Source organism: Bemisia tabaci, chromosome 2 (assembly GCF_918797505.1).
Source record: "Bemisia tabaci chromosome 2, PGI_BMITA_v3".
Lineage (NCBI taxonomy): Eukaryota > Metazoa > Arthropoda > Insecta > Hemiptera > Aleyrodidae > Bemisia > Bemisia tabaci.
In genome coordinates, this window is record NC_092794.1 from 39,448,736 (window position 1) to 39,467,394 (window position 18,659).

Consider the following 18,659-nt stretch of genomic DNA (forward strand, 5'->3'; position numbering starts at 1 on the left):
CGTCTAATGGTCTCAGCATGTGCAGAAAAACCAAAAATAAACTGATATAACCACAAAAAACCCTCAAAAAGGGTAAAAATTCCGCCAAGCCTATGAGATCTTATCACAAAATTAGTAGGTATTTATCTTAACAAATTTTAAAAAAGGAGAGGGGGGGGGATAGTAATCTCTTGAAAATTACAGAAGGAGAAAAGAAAAGCAACTCAAATTCTGTTTTCCATTTCAAACCTCAAAATGTGTGATATCATTTGAGGTCAAGATTTTTTAAGTATAGGTACGCCCCAAATTTAGAACGAGCAAACGGGAAATTAATTCTGCTTCGAATCCCCTTCAGATAGTCTCGGACGCAACCAGCTTACCTTTGAAGCTAGTTTGGTTGCCTGGGTCACTAATACAAGGAAAGATAATTGGATTTGCTTCCTTCGAGAAGATGGCGAGGGATAAAATAAGCAGTTCTTTTTTCAGTCTCAAACCTCAAAATATTTGATATCTTTTGAAGTCAAGATTTTTTACCATCTCCTCATCTCACTTTCATTTTCGTTTTGCAGTTTAGGAAACTAATTCCACTCTTATACATCATTGAACTTTCTTTAATTTTTCGCTAATTATTCCCCTCCATTTCAGGTAGCCGCAACTTTTCTTAACTAAAATAGCTATGTAAGGAACCATTGTATAATACTTACGAGACCTTCCTCGTTTAGATCAAGAATAGAATAAACTAGCGGGCTACGCCCCCTGGCCGCTACGCGGCCCAACCCCCTGAAGGCGCTCCGCGCCATCAATGGGCCGCTTCGCGGCCCTATTTTTACCCTCCTATCGGTGATAGTTTTATTTTTCCCCTAAAAAATTACGATATGAGGTATACTTTAATTTTAAACATTACTTAAAATTACTTTAAAATTAAAAGGACGCGTTTTGGAATGACTGCTTGATGAAATATTGCAGTAAAACAATGCACAGTGATAGTCACACAGGTAATCATTAAGACTTCGTGGGTCGGGGATCGAACCCACACCGAGTTCAAAATGGACGCATTCGACGTCTTAGACGACTCGACCACCGCTCGACGTGTGGACACTGGCGCGAATCTTGTATAGATAAGTGTAGAGCTGATGGGCAGGCTACACAGCTACTGCGCAACCTCCTCGACCACTGCGCATCCTCCCGCGCATAGCGGTAGCAGTACCGGAGCATTCTGTAAACTCACTCACTTTTATAACGTGATTTTAAAAGAACCTGGGTCCTTTTTCCAAAATCTGATTGTTAAGGATCAGCTTGTCCGCCTCCTTGCAACCCGGGCGACTGCGCGGCGAGCATTTCTGCGACCGCGCTTGCTATATTCGCCACCAGGGCGCGCTCGGCGCAATTCTGCCGTTGCGGTCCTCTTTAGGGCAAATTAAAGGGCACAAACTGCGACCTTTCGCCCTTTGGCGTGATGGGCACATGACCCATGGACGTCTAACCCGTCTTACCGGGATTTCCGGCTGAAAGGCTCAAATGGAGCCTTTTGGCAGCGCTCCGTGCGCGGCCGCCCCGTCAATGGGGCCCGCACCCGTTTCACCTGGGCTCTGCCCACTTCTTCCGCATGTCTCTCGATTTCATTGCATCAAGTTCCTTCTTCAAACCTCCTGAGTTCATTGTCTCAAGGTCTTCCTACAACTACAAGTAAGTACGTGTAAGTATTCGGAGCTGCTAAGCAATCCGGCGCTCCTTTTCTTCATTCGGCGCTACGTTCTTACGGCGCTAAGACCTCTTCAACAAGGGTTGCCACGACTTTCGGTACCCTTCTCCGGCGCCACGTTCTTACGGCGCTAAGACTTCTTCAACAGGGTTGCCACGTTTTTCGGTACTCTGCTTCTCTTCTTCAGCGCTACGTTCTTACGGTGCTGAGGCTTCTTCAACAGGGTTGCCACGTCTTTCGGCACTCTGCTTCTCTTCTTCGGCGCTACGTCTTATACGGCGCTAAGACTTCTTCAACAGTGTTGCCAGGTTCTTTCGGCACCCTGCTTCGGCGCTAGGCCTTACGGCGCTAAGAACTCTTTCCTCAAGGGCGATCCTCAATCTCACGCCCCTTCGTTCTCTCTCTTTCCTCTTCTCTCTTCTTCACATTCCTTCAACTTCTCCGTCAATCGACCACTCTTTCTCACTCTACATTTCTTCTTCTTTCTCTTCCTAAGTTATTCTTGTTGCCCTGCCTTTTAGGTGGCTGCCTGCGAGACTATCCTCGGGATGACTTCTTTTCTTCTTCTCTTTCCTATCCCAATTTTCTAGGTTCTCTAACACTGATTACAGCGGGCTCATCTAGGGCCTGTTACCTGTCGATTTACGCAAAAATCATGGAAATCGGCCCGGTAGAACGCTCAAACGAACTATGACAAAAAGTATAAATTTACATTGTTTAAATGGGAGAATTCGCAACTTTACCACGTAATATAAAAAAACCTGGGCCATATTTTGAAAATCCGAAAAGAGTTGGCTTATCTAGAGACAATTGCCCGTCGATTGCCGCAAAAATCATGAAAATCGGCCCGGTAGAACGCTAGAACTAAGCGTCACCAGTTTCGCAAAATTAGGAGGTCTTGGAGCTTATAGTATAGAATAGTATAGATGTTTTCAATGCAGATTCTGGCACACTCTTTGAAAATTAAAAAAAGAAGTTAGGTAGATGAAGGTAGATTTTTTAAAAAGAGCCAAACAAATTAGCTAAAAAATAAAAAATTCTGGCGAGACGGTCCCGATACGTACCATTTGAGTGTCAGCTGCAGCCCATCTTCTTTTAGACATCAAGGTATAGCCTCAAGCATTGCAAGTAGAACAACAATGGAAGGATTACTTGAATGCTCGAAAAAACTCCTCTTAAATTCCAGCTAGCACTTTAAGCTTATGAAATTCATTTCGTGGCAGATCCCGAGGACTTATTGTCATGGGAACGGAGTTCCCCATGATATTACAATCGTTCCGTTGCTATCGCCATGGGATTCCCTATGCCTCTGCGACCTTGAGCGTTTCGCCCAGTCTTCGATTTTTGGTTGATTTTCCGATGTATCAAAAACCGTTGTATTTTTTAGCCAATCATGTCTCTACGTCAAGTTGTGTTGATTTCTAAAATTCGCTTTCAGCGAGTTTTTTTCCACCTTGAGATGTCGAACCGAAAAAAAAGTGAAGTTGATTCAACGTTCTGGGTGTAAAAAAAGTGTGCGAGAACTCATGAAATGCTGAATTACCCACCGCAGCAGTCAGTTTTACATATTCGCATTGCTAAAGTAACTGATGTAGCGGGTGATTCAGCATTTTATAAGTTTTTGCACACTTTTTTTACACCCGGAATGTTAAATCAACTTCACTTTTTTTTCGGTGCGTGTCTGACTGGTAAATCTGCGCAGAACCACGAAGTTCCGATTTTGGGCAAATTCTTTTTTTTGGGAGGTTCTGATTGGTTATTTTTCGCCATCAGTTTTCTGTTCGTTGGTGCAAAAGATCGCCTACCTCGGTGCTCTTGAGAAGCCGCCATTATCCCACCTCAAATTTTAAACATAGATATAAAGAAATAATAACCATCGTACAAGGTGGAAAATTGCTCTGGAGGACCCGTTATGGATATATGAGCCAAAATCAGAACTCGATTGATGGATTTAGTCCATGAATACAGAAATATTGCCTCAGTTTACTGCCGCGATAGCAAATGTATGCTAAGATGAACCTTGTGACACATGAAAGCATAGGCAAACAATGTCTCACAGAGAAATGCGCTTCATCCGTTGTCTCATTTCACCACACCGCCGAACCCTCAAGGTCCTCTTTTGTGAAGCCCCGCTCAGCGTCCGAGATCACTTAACTGTTCTTTTTTCTCCAAGACACCATGTGATCGGAGATAGCTCAAGCAACCTCCCGTCGCATGAGGTGGACACCCTGTTCCAGGAAAAAATACGAGCAACCTCCCGCGAACCTCCTGCGAACCTCATGCAGACCTCTCGCAAGCCTTAATCACCTCAAGCAAGGGCCTGCAACCCCATGCAGCTAACTAAGGCTTGCGAGAGGTCTGCATGAGGTTCGCAGGAGGTTACTCGGTTTTTTCCTGGAACAGGGTGTTCACCCCATGCGACGGGAGGTTGCTTGAGGTTAGCAGGAGGTTGCAGGAGGTTAGTCCCCGCCGCGGATGGTTAACCACCTGCAGACCTCCCGCCGCATGAGGTTCACTTCCACTAGGGTATCTATCTTACTTTCGAAGTTACAGAAGAAGTCCCGGTGCTTTTGGGACACCTTATGTATACTTTACGCCGAAAAAGCGAACCTGAAACTTAAATGCGTTAACTTCCGAAAACCATATATAATCCAACGAAAATAAATAATTGGTACAAATCAGCTTTCTTGTATGCAAAGAAAATAATTAAAAATGTTAAAAAAGAGATGTCAACACAAAATTACATAGCCCCTTCAATTCAGAAGATACTACAAACGAACTGTACCTTAACATTTTCATATCCCAGAAGCTAACGTTCCCATGACGAATATTGCTATCGCTATCTATTGCAAAATCCAACTTGTTTAGAAATTTATTCGTTCACTTGAAATGAAGGAGCTGACCGTCGAATTTATGATTTTTCCGCCTGGCGCTCACAGTAATAATTAGCCGTCCTGAAGTTTGAAGGACCTAGGTGGGCGAGAGGTGAAAAGGAAGAAAGAAAAATCGACTCGAACTGGTAAAAAGATGCATTTTCATTTTTCGGCAATTTTGAACCTCGCTCTACTACCCTTATTATTGGCACTACCCTTTCAGCCATACCACACCCACAAGCTATTGGGACCGTCTCGCCAGAATTTTTTATTTTTTAGCTAATTTTTTTGGCAATTTTAAAAAATCTACCTTCATCTACCTGACTTCTTTTTTCAATTTTCAAAGAGTGTGACAGAATCTGCATTGAAAACATTTATTCTATTCTTGATCTAAACGAGGGAGGTCTCGTAAGTATTATACAATGGTTCCTTACATAGCTATTGTAGGTAAGAAAAGTTGCGGCTACCTGAAATGGAGGGGAATAATTAGCGAAAAATTAAAGAAAGTTCAATGATGTATAAGAGTGGAATTAGTTTCCTAAACTGCAAAACGAAAATGAAAGTGAGATGAGGAGATGGTAAAAAATCTTGACTTCAAAAGATATCAAATATTTTGAGGTTTGAGACTGAAAAAAGAACTGCTTATTTTATCCCTCGCCATCTTCTCGAAGGAAGCAAATCCAATTATCTTTCCTTGTATTAGTGACCCAGGCAACCAAACTAGCTTCAAAGGTAAGCTGGTTGCGTCCGAGACTATCTGAAGGGGATTCGAAGCAGAATTAATTTCCCGTTTGCTCGTTCTAATTTGGGGCGTACCTATACTTAAAAAATCTTGACCTCAAATGATATCACACATTTTGAGGTTTGAAATGGAAAACAGAATTTGAGTTGCTTTTCTTTTCTCCTTCTGTAATTTTCAAGAGATTACTATCCCCCCCCCCTCTCCTTTTTTAAAATTTGTTAAGATAAATACCTACTAATTTTGTGATAAGATCTCATAGGCTTGGCGGAATTTTTACCCTTTTTGAGGGTTTTTTGTGGTTTTTTGATTTTAATCAAAATGGGAAGGACGGAATGCACCCGACACGACTACACTTTCTATTAATCTGGAGGAACCAAATGCATAGACACCAGAGTGAATGAGTAAATGAATGACTACACTTAAAATGATTTAAGAAGAGACAAATACATCTATATTTTTAATATCCTAAGGATTTTTTGTCCTCCTTCACTTTGGACAGTTTGTTCTATAATGGACCACTAGACAAAGTACGAATTTCAGCATTCTGATACATGTTCCTTAATCAAAATTTCACGTAAAACACATTGCGCATAACAAAAATTACCGAAATCAACTCCTTAAAAAGATATTCAATGATTCCTGATGCGTGTATTCAAACCACCCGCTCATTAAAACTCAATGCTCTACGTGATCCACATGGCGCGCTAAACATTATCATGATAGTCTCTGCAATATAAAAATCTTGCAACCTCAGTCTTGACGCTTTGGCTCAGCTATAGCAAATTGCTTATAGTTTGAGCGACGTAATGAGAAATGAACATTACTCGATTGAGAAGCTTGCTGAAACCGTTGCGTATTGTAGTGCGCGATTTGTCTTACGTAGAGCTTTGAGTTTCTTGTAAGCGGGCAGTTGAAATTCCTCGTAACAAATGTGAAATAAAAACGTTAATATCTTCGTTAGGAGTTTGTTTCAGTAATTTTCGTTGTGTGAATCGTGTTTTACGTGAAATTCTGGTTAAGAAACTTGAATCAGATTGCTTAAATTTGTACCTTGTCTATTGGTCCATTCGATCTCGGAAACTACTGGACCGATTTTCCTCGGATTTGTTTTAAATGAAAGCTCTTGGGCTGTAGATGTGTCAGTGTCCCTTGCTTTTCGATTTGCGCGACCGATGTTGCAAAATTTACCTCGATTTGATAAAGACATATTTGCGTTTTTGCCGCTGGACAGTTTGTCCTAATTCGATCTAGGAAACTACTGGACCGATTTTCCTTGGATTTGTTTTAAATGAAAGCTCTTAGGCTGTAAATGTGTCAGCACCCCTTTGTTTTTCGATTTGCGTGACCGATGTTGCAAAATTTAGCTCGATTCGATGACAATATATTTGCGTTTTTGACGCTGGACGGGTCATATGGTTGGGGGACCTCCCACCCTCTGATTTTCCGTTTCCCTCTCCACGTAAATCCATCCCTACCTGCTCACAACACGTGTCACCCTTCTACCCTTGCATGGGTCCGACTCGGAACACCTGCTACGCATTTCCTTCGTCGCATTGCTCATAATGAGTTCTCGGTTTGTCCATGTTTCTTATCAGTGCGTCTATATAGAGTTTTGCTTTCTTCATTTTGTCTTCAGTTTTTTTACATGTAAATTATACTTAATTTTGATGTGTATTTTTAGGAAGATAATTTTCCTTTGTACAGCAGCACAGGAGGACGAGTAAACCAATAATTATGAGGATGAAAACCATTCCGAAAGACCACTCATCCCTCTCAAAAGGTGAAATCATGGAATTCACAACGCTTCTTGAGTTCACCACTTCGAATAACTACTTCAAGAACAATGGGAAATTCTATAAGATGAATAAAGGGTTACCAATGGGAGGACCTATATCCCCCATTATGGCCGACATTTTCATGGATAAATATGACCACAGAATATGTACATCCAATAAATGGGCCTTGAAAATTTTATGTTATTTCAAATATATGGATGATATTTTTGCCGTTTGGCTGGGCACTGATCGAGAACTGTCCATTTTTCATGATGAGACAAATGAATTACATCCCAATCTCAAATTCAAATTGGAAGTGGGCGGAAAAACTCTGAATTTCCTGGAACTTACCATACGAGTAGAAAACAAAAAGATAAAGTTTGGACTTTATAGGAAACAATGATTCACAGATGCAATAATACCTAATAACTCGTACCACCCCTGGCCCCAGAAAATGGCAGGGTTCCATAGCATGCTTAATAGACTAACAACTATACCACTTGAAAAGGAGAAATATGAGAGGGAGCTAACAACTATCTTGAACATTGCTTCTAACAACGGATATCGAAAACGTGACATTTTTCATCTACTACATCGCAAACAACAAGAGAAAAGGACCAGGACGATATATGGGAAAATAAAAACAAAAGGGGCCGAAAAGTGGACCTCAATACCATATATCGAGAAAATATATGAGAGAGTGAAGAGAATAATAGAGAAGGACAAAAACGTAAAGGTAACCTACGGCAACCAGAGAAATTTGGGCAGAATTTTGATCAATACAAAAGAGAAATGTGAAAAATTGGAAGCAAGCGGTGTGTACAAAATAGAATGTAACTGTGGGAAAATACATATAGGCCATACAGGAAGGAGTGTGGCAACAAGGCTAAAAGAACACGTTGACTGTGCCATACTAAAAAGTAGAGGTCATTCATCGTTTGGGGATCATATAATCGACACTGACCATAAACTGGAAAATTGTTCTGCGAAATTAGAAAAAGTATGTCAAAAAGGCCGAAAATTAAATGTATTACAACAAATCGAAAAAATGAAAACACCTTAGGAACAGCTACTTAATTCACAAATCGAACAACAGGTGGCACCAGTGATCGTCCCCCCAACCCTCCTACGTGACGCAACACGGTCAGCTGACCGGGCGAAAAAGAAAGAAAGTAAGTCAATCGATCTCAATCCCGATTAACCATCGATTTTCCGCAAAAATTCGAGAAAATCGCAAAAATTCAATACAACCGATAGATATATCGACTTCTTAAGATTTTAGATCGATTTTACGTGTAAAAATACGTAAGAACCGATGTGTTTCAATCATGTTCGGTACATTTTTCCGATCTCGGATGGAGGGAACCCGATTTTAATTTCCGAAAAAATCGCAAAAATTCGATAGGTACCAACGATCGATAAATCGACTCATCAACGTTTTAGTTCTATTCTACGTGTCGAAATAAGTAGTATTCGGCGTTTTCCAGTCATTTTAGGTGCATTTATCGATTCATGAATTGAAAATAAACAATTTCAATCCCGAAATATCATCGATTGTTTGTAAAAAAATCGCTTAAAATCGATCTAACCGATCAGTATATCGATTCGGCAACGGTGAAAATCGACTTTACGTGTAAGAACACGTAGGAATCGATGGGCTCAACATGCGTAAACAACGATATGAACCCCGGAGGTACATCAATTCAACAAGAGAATAGCAAAAAATAGGGCGGATTTTGACCCATTTGCTCTCCCCCCCCCCCCCCCCCCCGTAACTCGATAACGGTTCCTAAACTATTTTGAAATGTTTTCCTGAGTTTTCTGTTGATATAAGCTTTCATTTGGACGGAGTTGAACAAAAAGGAATCAAGCCACACCGGGATCGAACCGAGAAAAAGAGATTTAAAGTTTGGCTCGTGCATATGACTCAATGTAAAAGATAAACTTCAAGTTCAATTTCTGCATTTGCTCCAGCAATAAATTTGAATTTTTGGCGATAGATAGTAGGGCAGTGGTTGAGTTCAAACCCACTCATAACTCAATTTCTTCCAAAATGAGGGTTGGTTCCTTTCTGCTTAACTCAGTCCATTTAAATCTTGGTCCGATGGTCGAATTGAATACCTAAAAAGGGGCTAAATTTTGGGAGGCTCTATGTCGTATAATTCCTGGACTTCTCAGCCGTTTACTAATTTTAAACCAACTGTCAGCTCTTAGTCAGTAACACGCACGAGAGACACGCAACCGTTCCCTGATTTTTAAGTAAACGGTTGACTTAGATGAAGACCGCACAGACACTCCTTTCAAACAGAAGGTGATTACTTAATTTCAGAAAATATTTTCGCGTCTGTGAATGTTTCTACTTTTAAGTAAACGGTTTCTCACTCCAAACACACGTGGAGTGCTGGTTGGAGGTAACGCGTCTACTTGATCCAGTAGAACTTTGTTGTTATGGAACAAACTGCCGTTTCTTGTCGATACTTTTTAAGTATCCGGCTTACTTGGTCCAAGGTGGCTCCCAGTTAAAAGTAAGAAACTTTATTATAAGTGTATGCAGTTTACCAACGATTGGATATTCAATTGAATTCATTAACCAACATACATTTCCACCAATTTTTACGTGTTACCTAGGTACCTGCTGATCCTACCCTCCTTCCTAATTTTATTACTACTAAAATCAAGGTAATCTTTATAGTGTATGTATATCCTCATCTATTTATTTTTTCCCCTGCGTTCCTGGACTTCGTGCAACAAAAACCCAAGTAGCAGTGATCGCGATAAATTGCGATTTAATTGGAGAATGTATCGCGATTTTATCGACGTCGCGATTTATTGCAATATTATCGGGAGAAAAATCGCGATAGATTGCAACAAAATCGCGATATTATCGAACGCGATTTTATAGAGATAAAATTGCAATAAATTGCAATTTTTCATTAACGCATGAATGACGCATATGAAAGATGTTTCTATTCCGCCGCCGCCGTTTTTACCGAGATCCGTTGGTAACTTAACCATCTCATTTTTTTTTATCAATTATTAGTATAATGTTACAAAGACAGACTGGTAAGCTTACCTGAAAACCGGTATTTTTACTAATTTTTTCAGGTAAGAATACCACTTTTATTGGTAATCAATCCCCGGTAACTTTACCATTTTATCTCGGTAATTCTACCACAGTCGATAAAAACTATTGGCGTTTTTCCCAAGGTCCATCGGTAACTTTGCCATCTCACTATTATTGGTAATTTTACAGAGACAGAATGATGAGATTACGAATAGAACCTTATTTTACCAACCGTATTTCAAGGTATGAAATAAAATACAGAGGAGGGAAAATTAAAAAAAAAAAAAAAAAAAAAAAAAAAAAAAAAAAAAAATCCAATGAAAAATCGGTGTCAGTCACCGCAAAGACATAAGTTGTGAGGTTGCGAAGCGCCGATCCATGTATAAGAGGCTTCAATTCGCACACGCAAGTCATATAGCGGTCATAGCATAGTGACAATGTGCTGGCCTTCCACCGTAGCGATTGGGGTTCGAATCCCCGCGGAGGCTCCGGGGATTTTACGCTCGTCTTCGTCAAAGGACCTGACGGCTGAACCTAACGGCAATCGGCTGATAACTTTAACCCCTTTTTCTTGGCGATTTTATCAATCGCTAGGATCATCAAGATCTGAGCGATCATCCTCGATCTTATCGCGATAAAATCGCAATAAAATCGCGAAAAGATCGAGGATAATCGCTCAAATGTTGATGATCCTAGCGATTTTATCGCCGATAAAATCGAGGATAATCGCGACTTAATCGGCGATAAAATCGCGATTTTTCCGTTGAAAAATGCTACTTGGGAAAGGAGAGAAAAAAACCTACATCAAATGGTCTGGGACAATCTGTTCTATCACAAAAACGGGTATATTCGATTTCTAGATTACCTACTTACGATAATGGGGCGCAAAACGCCCCTCAAGTACCTATTTATAGCATGATTCAATCTTCTGGAGTTTTAAAAATAGATATGTACCTACAGCGTCAAGTAAAAGAAGCAGTATCAGTATCAGTGCGCTAAAATCCAAAATAGTGCCATCGAATAGGAATCGTGCAGATACCCTATTTTATAGGTATTTAATGGATATTTTATGGGGTATAAAATATACATATTTAGATCCATCTATTTCAAAGGTATTTTACATGATTTTTTACAGGTGAATCTCAAAAGCATATTTCAAACCTATTAATAAGTATCAAATCAATTTCATTCTTTAAGTTTCATGGAAATGGAAATTTTCATCCCTGCATCCTCGTTCCGTGTTCGTGATAATGATAATGGTACCACGGTGGTCACTTAATCGAACGTCTTCGTCCTCATACCGGTTGTACTTATCTACGTCATCAAGATGGCCGCTACAACTGTAACCTGTAACGGTCTCTGCTCCGCCTTTGCACGAATACGAATACGAAGAAGACCAAGCCGACGCCGCCTTGATGTTTCAAAGTTTTCAACTTGTTTTATATTTATTTCAATACTTCATTTCTATCAGCTTCGTTGCAGGAATTTGTTCATTGCTTGATTTATTCATCTGTTTGCCAGAGTAAGTAGGTAATATTACTTTTTTCTCGTACTTTTTTCCATGCCAACCTAACGTTTCCTGCCGGTGACAGAGGATGTAATTCCGCCTGCTGTTTGCGAGCATAATATATCTGGGTGCCTCATGCGACTAAAATATTCCGCTAGACGATGGCCCTGACTGTCTCTTTTGAATCTTGTTCTACAAGAATCAAGCATCAAAATATATTTCTGAAACCAGCCCAACTGACCCATTATTTGCAGTGGGGCTTAATCGTTCATGTTTATCTCGATTCTAGGTTAGGTCCTTCAAATCGTACAAAACTTTTTCATAATTAGGTATTTAAATTATACAGGGTTATCCAAAAGTCACTGACCACCCCTGTAACTTTTTTCCAAATTGAGATAGAAGTTTGAAACTTTGGGAATGTTCTTCGGTCTAAGGTAGCAACTTTTTGGTCCCCCCAAAATTTTGGGGGGCGGCCCCCCTTAAGGGGGGCGGGGGCTAACTTTTTTTTTTCAAATGGCAACCCCCTCTTTGTGATACATCATTCGAAAGATAATAAAAAAAGAAAATTTTTGGCGCAAACCGCAGGTCAAAATGTTCATTTTTGACAAAATGGCGGCCGGTCAAAGTTCAAAATGGCGGAAATTTGGCATCTTCGTTGTTTATTGACGGATTGGTGTGAAACTCGGAATCCCAGAGTTTTTCGAGGTGAGAAAAACGATTCTGGCATTGGTTTTCCAGAAAAGTCAGTCCTTTTCAAAATGGCGGCGGTCGAAATGGCGGCCTCGAACGGGAAGTGGATATTTAGGCCGCTTATCGTTGGATTTGCATGAAACTTGGTATCTGGGGAAATTTCGGCACGAGAAGAACGAATCTTTCATTGGATATCTGAAATTTTGACAAATTCCAAAATGGCGATGGAAAAATGGCAGGAAATTAGTTTTACGGCTGTTTACCGATGGATTAGCATGAAATTATTTGATATTTCAAGAATCTAATGAAAGATTTCTTTTTATCCAGCCAAAAACCGCCAGGATATCGAATTTCATGCAAATCCATCGGCGGACAGCCGTAAAACTGATTTCCCGCCATTTTTCCGCCGCCATTTTGGAATTTGTCAAAATTTCAGATATCCAATGAAAGATTCGTTCTTCTCGTGCCGAAATATCCCCAGATACCAAGTTTCATGCAAATCCACCGATATGCAGCCTAAATATCCACTTCCCGCTCGAGGCCGCCATTTTGACCGCCGTCATTTTGAAAAGGACTGACTTTTCTGGAAAACCAATGCCAGAATCGTTTTTCTCACCTCGAAAACCCAAGGATTCCGAGTTTCACACCAATCCGTCAATAAATAACGGAGATGCCAAATTTCCGCCATTTTGAACTTTGACCGGCCGCCATTTTGTCAAAAATGAACATTTTGACCTGCGGTTTGCGCCAAAAATTTTCTTTTTTTATTAACTTTCGAATGATGAATCACAAAGGGGGGGGGGTTGCCATTTGAAAAAAAAGTTAGCCCCCGCCCCCCTTAAAGGGGGCCGCCCCCCAAAATTTTGGGGGGACCAAAAAGTTGCTACCTTAGACCGAAGAACATTCCCAAAGTTTCAAACTTGCTGTATCTCAATTTGGAAAAAAGTTACAGGGGTAGTCAGTGACTTTTGGATAACCCCGTATGAAGTTATGCATGCATTTACTACCATTCCAAGTAGCATTGTCATCTACTTTCTAGGTGGTGCTCATCAAGAAAATGTCTACTTTCTAGATAGAACAATTTTCTTGAAAGAAAATAGGTATAAAGTAGATCAAGAAAGTAGACACAAGAAAATAGAAAGAAAATACATTTTTTCCTAGCATTTTCTTAAAAGAAAATACTAAGAAATTGGTTGGAAAATAATTCTACTTTCAATAAAGTTTCTTTCTTTTTTCTAAATGGAAAGTTGACAGAAAGTAGACCTGTGAAATAGATCTATTTTCTTTGGTCAGACTTTTGACTCGCAATGTTTTTTCTTCCTATTTTCTGGATAACTCTCATTTTCTTTGATTTTTCTAGAAATTTTCTTGATATTTTTTTTCTTAAAAAAATTATATTTCGCTACTTGGAATGTGCCATTTCTTACTGCAGTTACGAAGTTGAGTGGAGAGTCAACCTACGTCAAATAAGCGTACGCACACCTTTGGTGGGACGGAAGGTAATCTTTCATCAATCTAGCATTGAAAGTAAAGAGCAAAATGGGGATGGTGGATCCGCTGTTGCACTCTAAAGTTGCAAATCTTACTTGGAGCGGACTCTCATCACAAATAGAAACTTTCCAACTATTGCAGGCGAGTGTTCCAGTAAGTCTGTAGGAACATCCTCATACCACCTGCATTTTCCTTGTGTCTTTAAAAGAATGACGCACAGTTGGTACAGTTTGGTTGCATCTACTTCATCTCTCGTAGGACATCTGAAAGATGTCTGATTTTAAAATATCTAGAACCACTAGAGCTTCAACAAGAATGAACTGCTCTACGTATCAGATACTCAATGTATCCTGGCAATCAGTGATTGAATAAGGTTATCCGTCAACATTGGATGGTGGGTCCCTGAGTTTTAAATTTTATCGACTGGTAGACTGTGTCTCATTCAGTGGCTCAGACTGGTAAGTAGTGAAGTGGTCAATTTTTTAGTTTTTCTTGGCCCTCCCGCCAGAAGGAAGGATCTAACTCTCACTTTGAATTCGTTCTGTTATCAAATGGTGGATGATTTATTGTAATGTATATTAATGTCTGTCTCTATTGACGGTCATTAATTGTAGGTGGATCAATTGGATGATCTGTATCTCGCTTTGTATTTTTGCAGATTGACACTTTCAGGAACTTGCCATATCGGATGTACATCGCTGCTTAGTGCCATTCGCTCTGTGCCTCTCGACATTCCCTGTCACGTGTGGAAGGAACGTCGGGTAGAGAGTTGATGGCATCAATGATCGGAGTAAATCATGAAATTATTTAAGCTTCATTTTTATCGGTGTCGAGGGATGATGTCGCATCTTTTGAAAAATGCATTTTTCTTCTGTAAAAAAGAAACTGAAAAATGGCGTTTGTCAGTGCTTTTCTGAGAGTGCTGTTCTGCAGCCTGATTGTTGACATTTTGTATCTGTTGGGTAGACATAGATGGCATAGGTTAGAAGGCGGAGCGTGATTGGTCCGCTATGTTTTATCGCTGCTTTGTTGTGCCTATGTTGGGTGGAACTCACGACAAGCTAAAGGCACCTCTTCAGTTTTCAACTGTAAGTCGTCCATTCCACCTAATAAAGGCATGATAAAGCAGCGATAAGACATAGCCGACCAATCTTGCTCCGCCTTCTTACCTATGTCATGTACGTCTACCCGACAAGCACAAAATATTAACAATCAGGCTGCTGTTTTGATCAGCTATTAAATCATGGTGTGGATTTTTCTCTTACGTTAAAGAGTGCTTTAGATTTTTCTACAATGCACCCATATTGTTTCAAGAGTTCCTCGGTACTTATACCTGTTCTAATTGTTCAGATTCATTGTTGCAAAGTGGATTTTCCAGACCCAATGGATTACAGATTCGAGCAAGTTGATGAGTGTTTTTTGTTCATTTTCCAAACTTTAATTGAGCATTTTTGCAAGGCCCAAATATCACGTTCCTCCATGGGAACGCTTCATTTCCATAAGGACACTTGCTTCTCTGGAAATTTGGGCCATGGTTGGTTGCTATACGCTACTGAACCTTGAGTTTTCAACAGTGACTTGGTGATAAGAATGTCATTTGACGGAGGTGAGCCGAATGGCACCAGTATGGGTTCTTCACATTTTAGTCACATGATTGCTCGCTACCAAACTATGGCTAAATGATCAGAAATTCAATTCAGATTACTTTAAGCATTATTCTTTTATTAAATGAGACATTTACATTTTTGTTCGTTGTCTTGACTTAATAAACTACATAAACACAGTTTTTTTTACATTGATCCAAAGAATAAATAAAGACTCGACGATCGAATTGATCCTTTTGAGTAATCATCATTTTCCATTTCTCTTATGCCTTGATTCTGGAATCTCTTATATTATCGCTGGATGTTGATCTGTACTATTATTTTTATATTCCTGCTTATTTTTTGGTTTTCTTCATCTCTTTACTAGGATGTATTCTAAGCCTTTGGTATTGTATTCATTTGTTCTTTGTATTCATATGTGAAAAATAAACAATTTTTATAAGTACTACTTACGGTATCTTTCGTACAGGTCACCTAGAAACCTACTTTTTACACATTTAAAATGGTACCCCATCATTTGGGGCATCTTCCCCATTTTATACGGTATTTAATACTACCCTATTTTATACCTTTTTTATGTATTATTTTGTACTTTAAAAAAAGGACACTTAATAGGGTATTTTAAAATGGTATTTTATACCTATTATCAGCTATTTAACATCCTATTTGATAGGTTTTTGATTAGGTATTTTTTACGTATCTTGAAAGGTATTATAAACCATATTTTTGCTACTAGGGTAGCGGTCAAAGTGTCAGTGATGTATGATGTATCATTTTTTTCTAATATTTCAGAGAATTTCCAGTTATTGAATCGAGGACATATGCCTCCTGAGCTAATGATAACTACGGCGCAAGTTTATGACATGCAAATTGTGACGGAAGGAAATACATCCTTTACAAAGGAAACTAAGGATACGAAAGGTTTGCGTTATTATTCATTTAATTTCTAATGAATGTGGGTAGTAACTTTTGAACGGATTCAAGTCAAGCGCTATGCTGCTCGTTAGTTGCGAAATTCAGGAGCTACGTGACTCAATTTTGGCGAAATTTAACTTCTTCTTACCCTTTTCTAACATTTTAACATATTTTTAAACCCCCATCTCTGCCCCTTTGTCGAGCTAACATTTACTCATGTGACAATGAGCAAGTTAAATAAAATTAAAACAACAATCCTCGGCCAGCTTGCGATTGGAAAAAAGTAAGCATGTTCTAACCACCGATTACGTTTCAATCCTTCGCAGATTATCGCCCAAAAAATCAAATCTTAAGTGACCTGCATGATGCGGGGAATGCAAAAATTTTGTTTTCTTGCCCCCCACCATGATGTTTGCTTCATTGCCCTGAACATAGCAAAATACTGTGTTTCATTAGGGTGGCCCTTATTTTGGACTTTTTGGAATTTAATGAGCAGCACCCCCTAGATTGGTTCTATTTGATGTAAAAACACTGTAAAAAAAATTTGAGGCCTTTACGTCAAGGGTAAATGGTGCCGAAAACAGGGGAAAGATGCAGCGCGTAAAACTGAAGAAGCGCATTTTTACGCTTTTCGCCGATTTGACTGCCGTTTTTAAGGGAGTTGTAGATGCTCAACACCCATTATTGATGCTGTTTCTAACACAAATTTTTGCGTAGATTTAGGATATTTTAACAGATTTGTCCTCAGATAATTACCTACCCCCCTTACGGTAGGCTAAAGTGGCCCCAAAACGTCATTTAAGCTCCCGAAATCGTTTTTTTCCGAAGTTCGGCGCTTGTTACAGGCAAATGCAAAGGCTTCAAGAACTATAATTTTCTTGTATGTGGTACAACTTATTCCGTAGATTAAGTATATTTTAACAGATTTGGCCTCATGTAATTACCTACCCCCCTTACGGTAGGCTAAAGTGGCCCCAAAACGTCATTTAAGCTCCCGAAATCGCTTTTTTCCGAAGTTCGGCGCTTGTTACGGGCAAATGCAAAGGCTTCAAGAACTATAATTTTCTTGTATGTGGTACAACTTATTCCGTAGATTAAGTATATTTTAACATGTTTGACCTCAGGCAATTACCCTCCCCCCTCCCCCGCCCTGCGCACAGTAGGTTGAGGGGCACTGAAACGCGATTCAAGCTCCTGGAATCAGATTATTTCAAAGGTATAGTCGCTCGTTACTTGCAATTTGAAAGCCTGGAAGAAGCATAATGTTCCTCCACGTATAAAATAACTTTCAAATGCACAAATTTTAAGAAAAATACTGAGGAAGGGTGTAAAAAAAACTTACAATGACTTTGGTTAGTCCGCTCTACAGTTTCTTCCGTAAAGTTGATTTTTTAACATTGGGAAAAGCTTTCCGATAATCGCTAATTTTCTAGCCATGTTGATGGATCTTCTTTAAGAAAGTTTGACGAGAGATGGAATCGCTCAAACAATTTATAAGACGAACAAGAAATAAAATTGGAAACATCTTTTCCTGAAATGTCTTCTGCTGATTGTAGTTTTGTTTTCTTCTCTCCATCTTCGAGAGGGTTTTCTTTAGATAAAGCAGTTACCATTTTCCGTTTGCACTCAACAGAAATATCTCTGTCAAAGAAAGAAAACGCTGCAGCTTCAGGGATCAGGTACCACAGATGGCTCATGAGATTTGATACCGTAGCTTCTGTAGCTACATACGGTATCAAAATTCAATCAATTTCAGCAAAATATTTCCTAGGAGAATTTGGCTCCAATCCGGTAATATACGCACCAGATGCTTTTCACCACGCGCGCTGGATGATGAAAGCGATTTATTCACTCAAAATTTACCTCTTTAGAGGACAATTTGAGCTTAGCGAATCAGAGCTCAAGGGTATCTCTGATGTCTGTGTTTTTATTGTGAAAGTTTACATCAAAGCTTGGTTTACCTCAACGCGCTCAGTGAAAGCTCCCCAACATGACATCGAGTTCTTGCAAATTCTATCAAATTATAGAAAAATCGATTCGGTAATCTCTGTAGCTACGGTATCAAATCTCATGAGCCATTTGTGGTACCTGATCCCTGAAGCAGCAGCGTTTTCTTTCTTTGACAGAGATATTTCTGTTGAGTGCAAACGGAAAATGGTAACTGCTTTATCTAAAGAAAACCCTCTCGAAGATGGCGAGAAGAAAACAAAACTACAATCAGCAGAAGACATTTCAGGAAAAGATGTTTCCAATTTTATTTCTTGTTCGTCTTATAAATTGTTTGAGCGATTCCATCTCTCGTCAAACTTTCTTAAAG

The 18,659-nt window shown here is 39.5% G+C and overlaps 1 protein-coding gene across 8 annotated transcripts in view; it reads left to right on the forward strand.

Annotated features, from left to right (window-relative positions):
* LOC109039198 (uncharacterized) overlaps nucleotides 1-18,659 on the forward strand; it is a 223,966-nt gene that overhangs the window by 63,046 nt on the left and 142,261 nt on the right. For all 8 annotated transcript variants that reach the window (XM_072297305.1, XM_072297306.1, XM_072297312.1 and 5 more), the window contains one exon: nucleotides 16,220-16,348. In XM_072297305.1, the coding sequence (XP_072153406.1) occupies nucleotides 16,220-16,348 (129 nt within the window). The remainder of the gene's footprint in view (nucleotides 1-16,219; nucleotides 16,349-18,659) is intronic.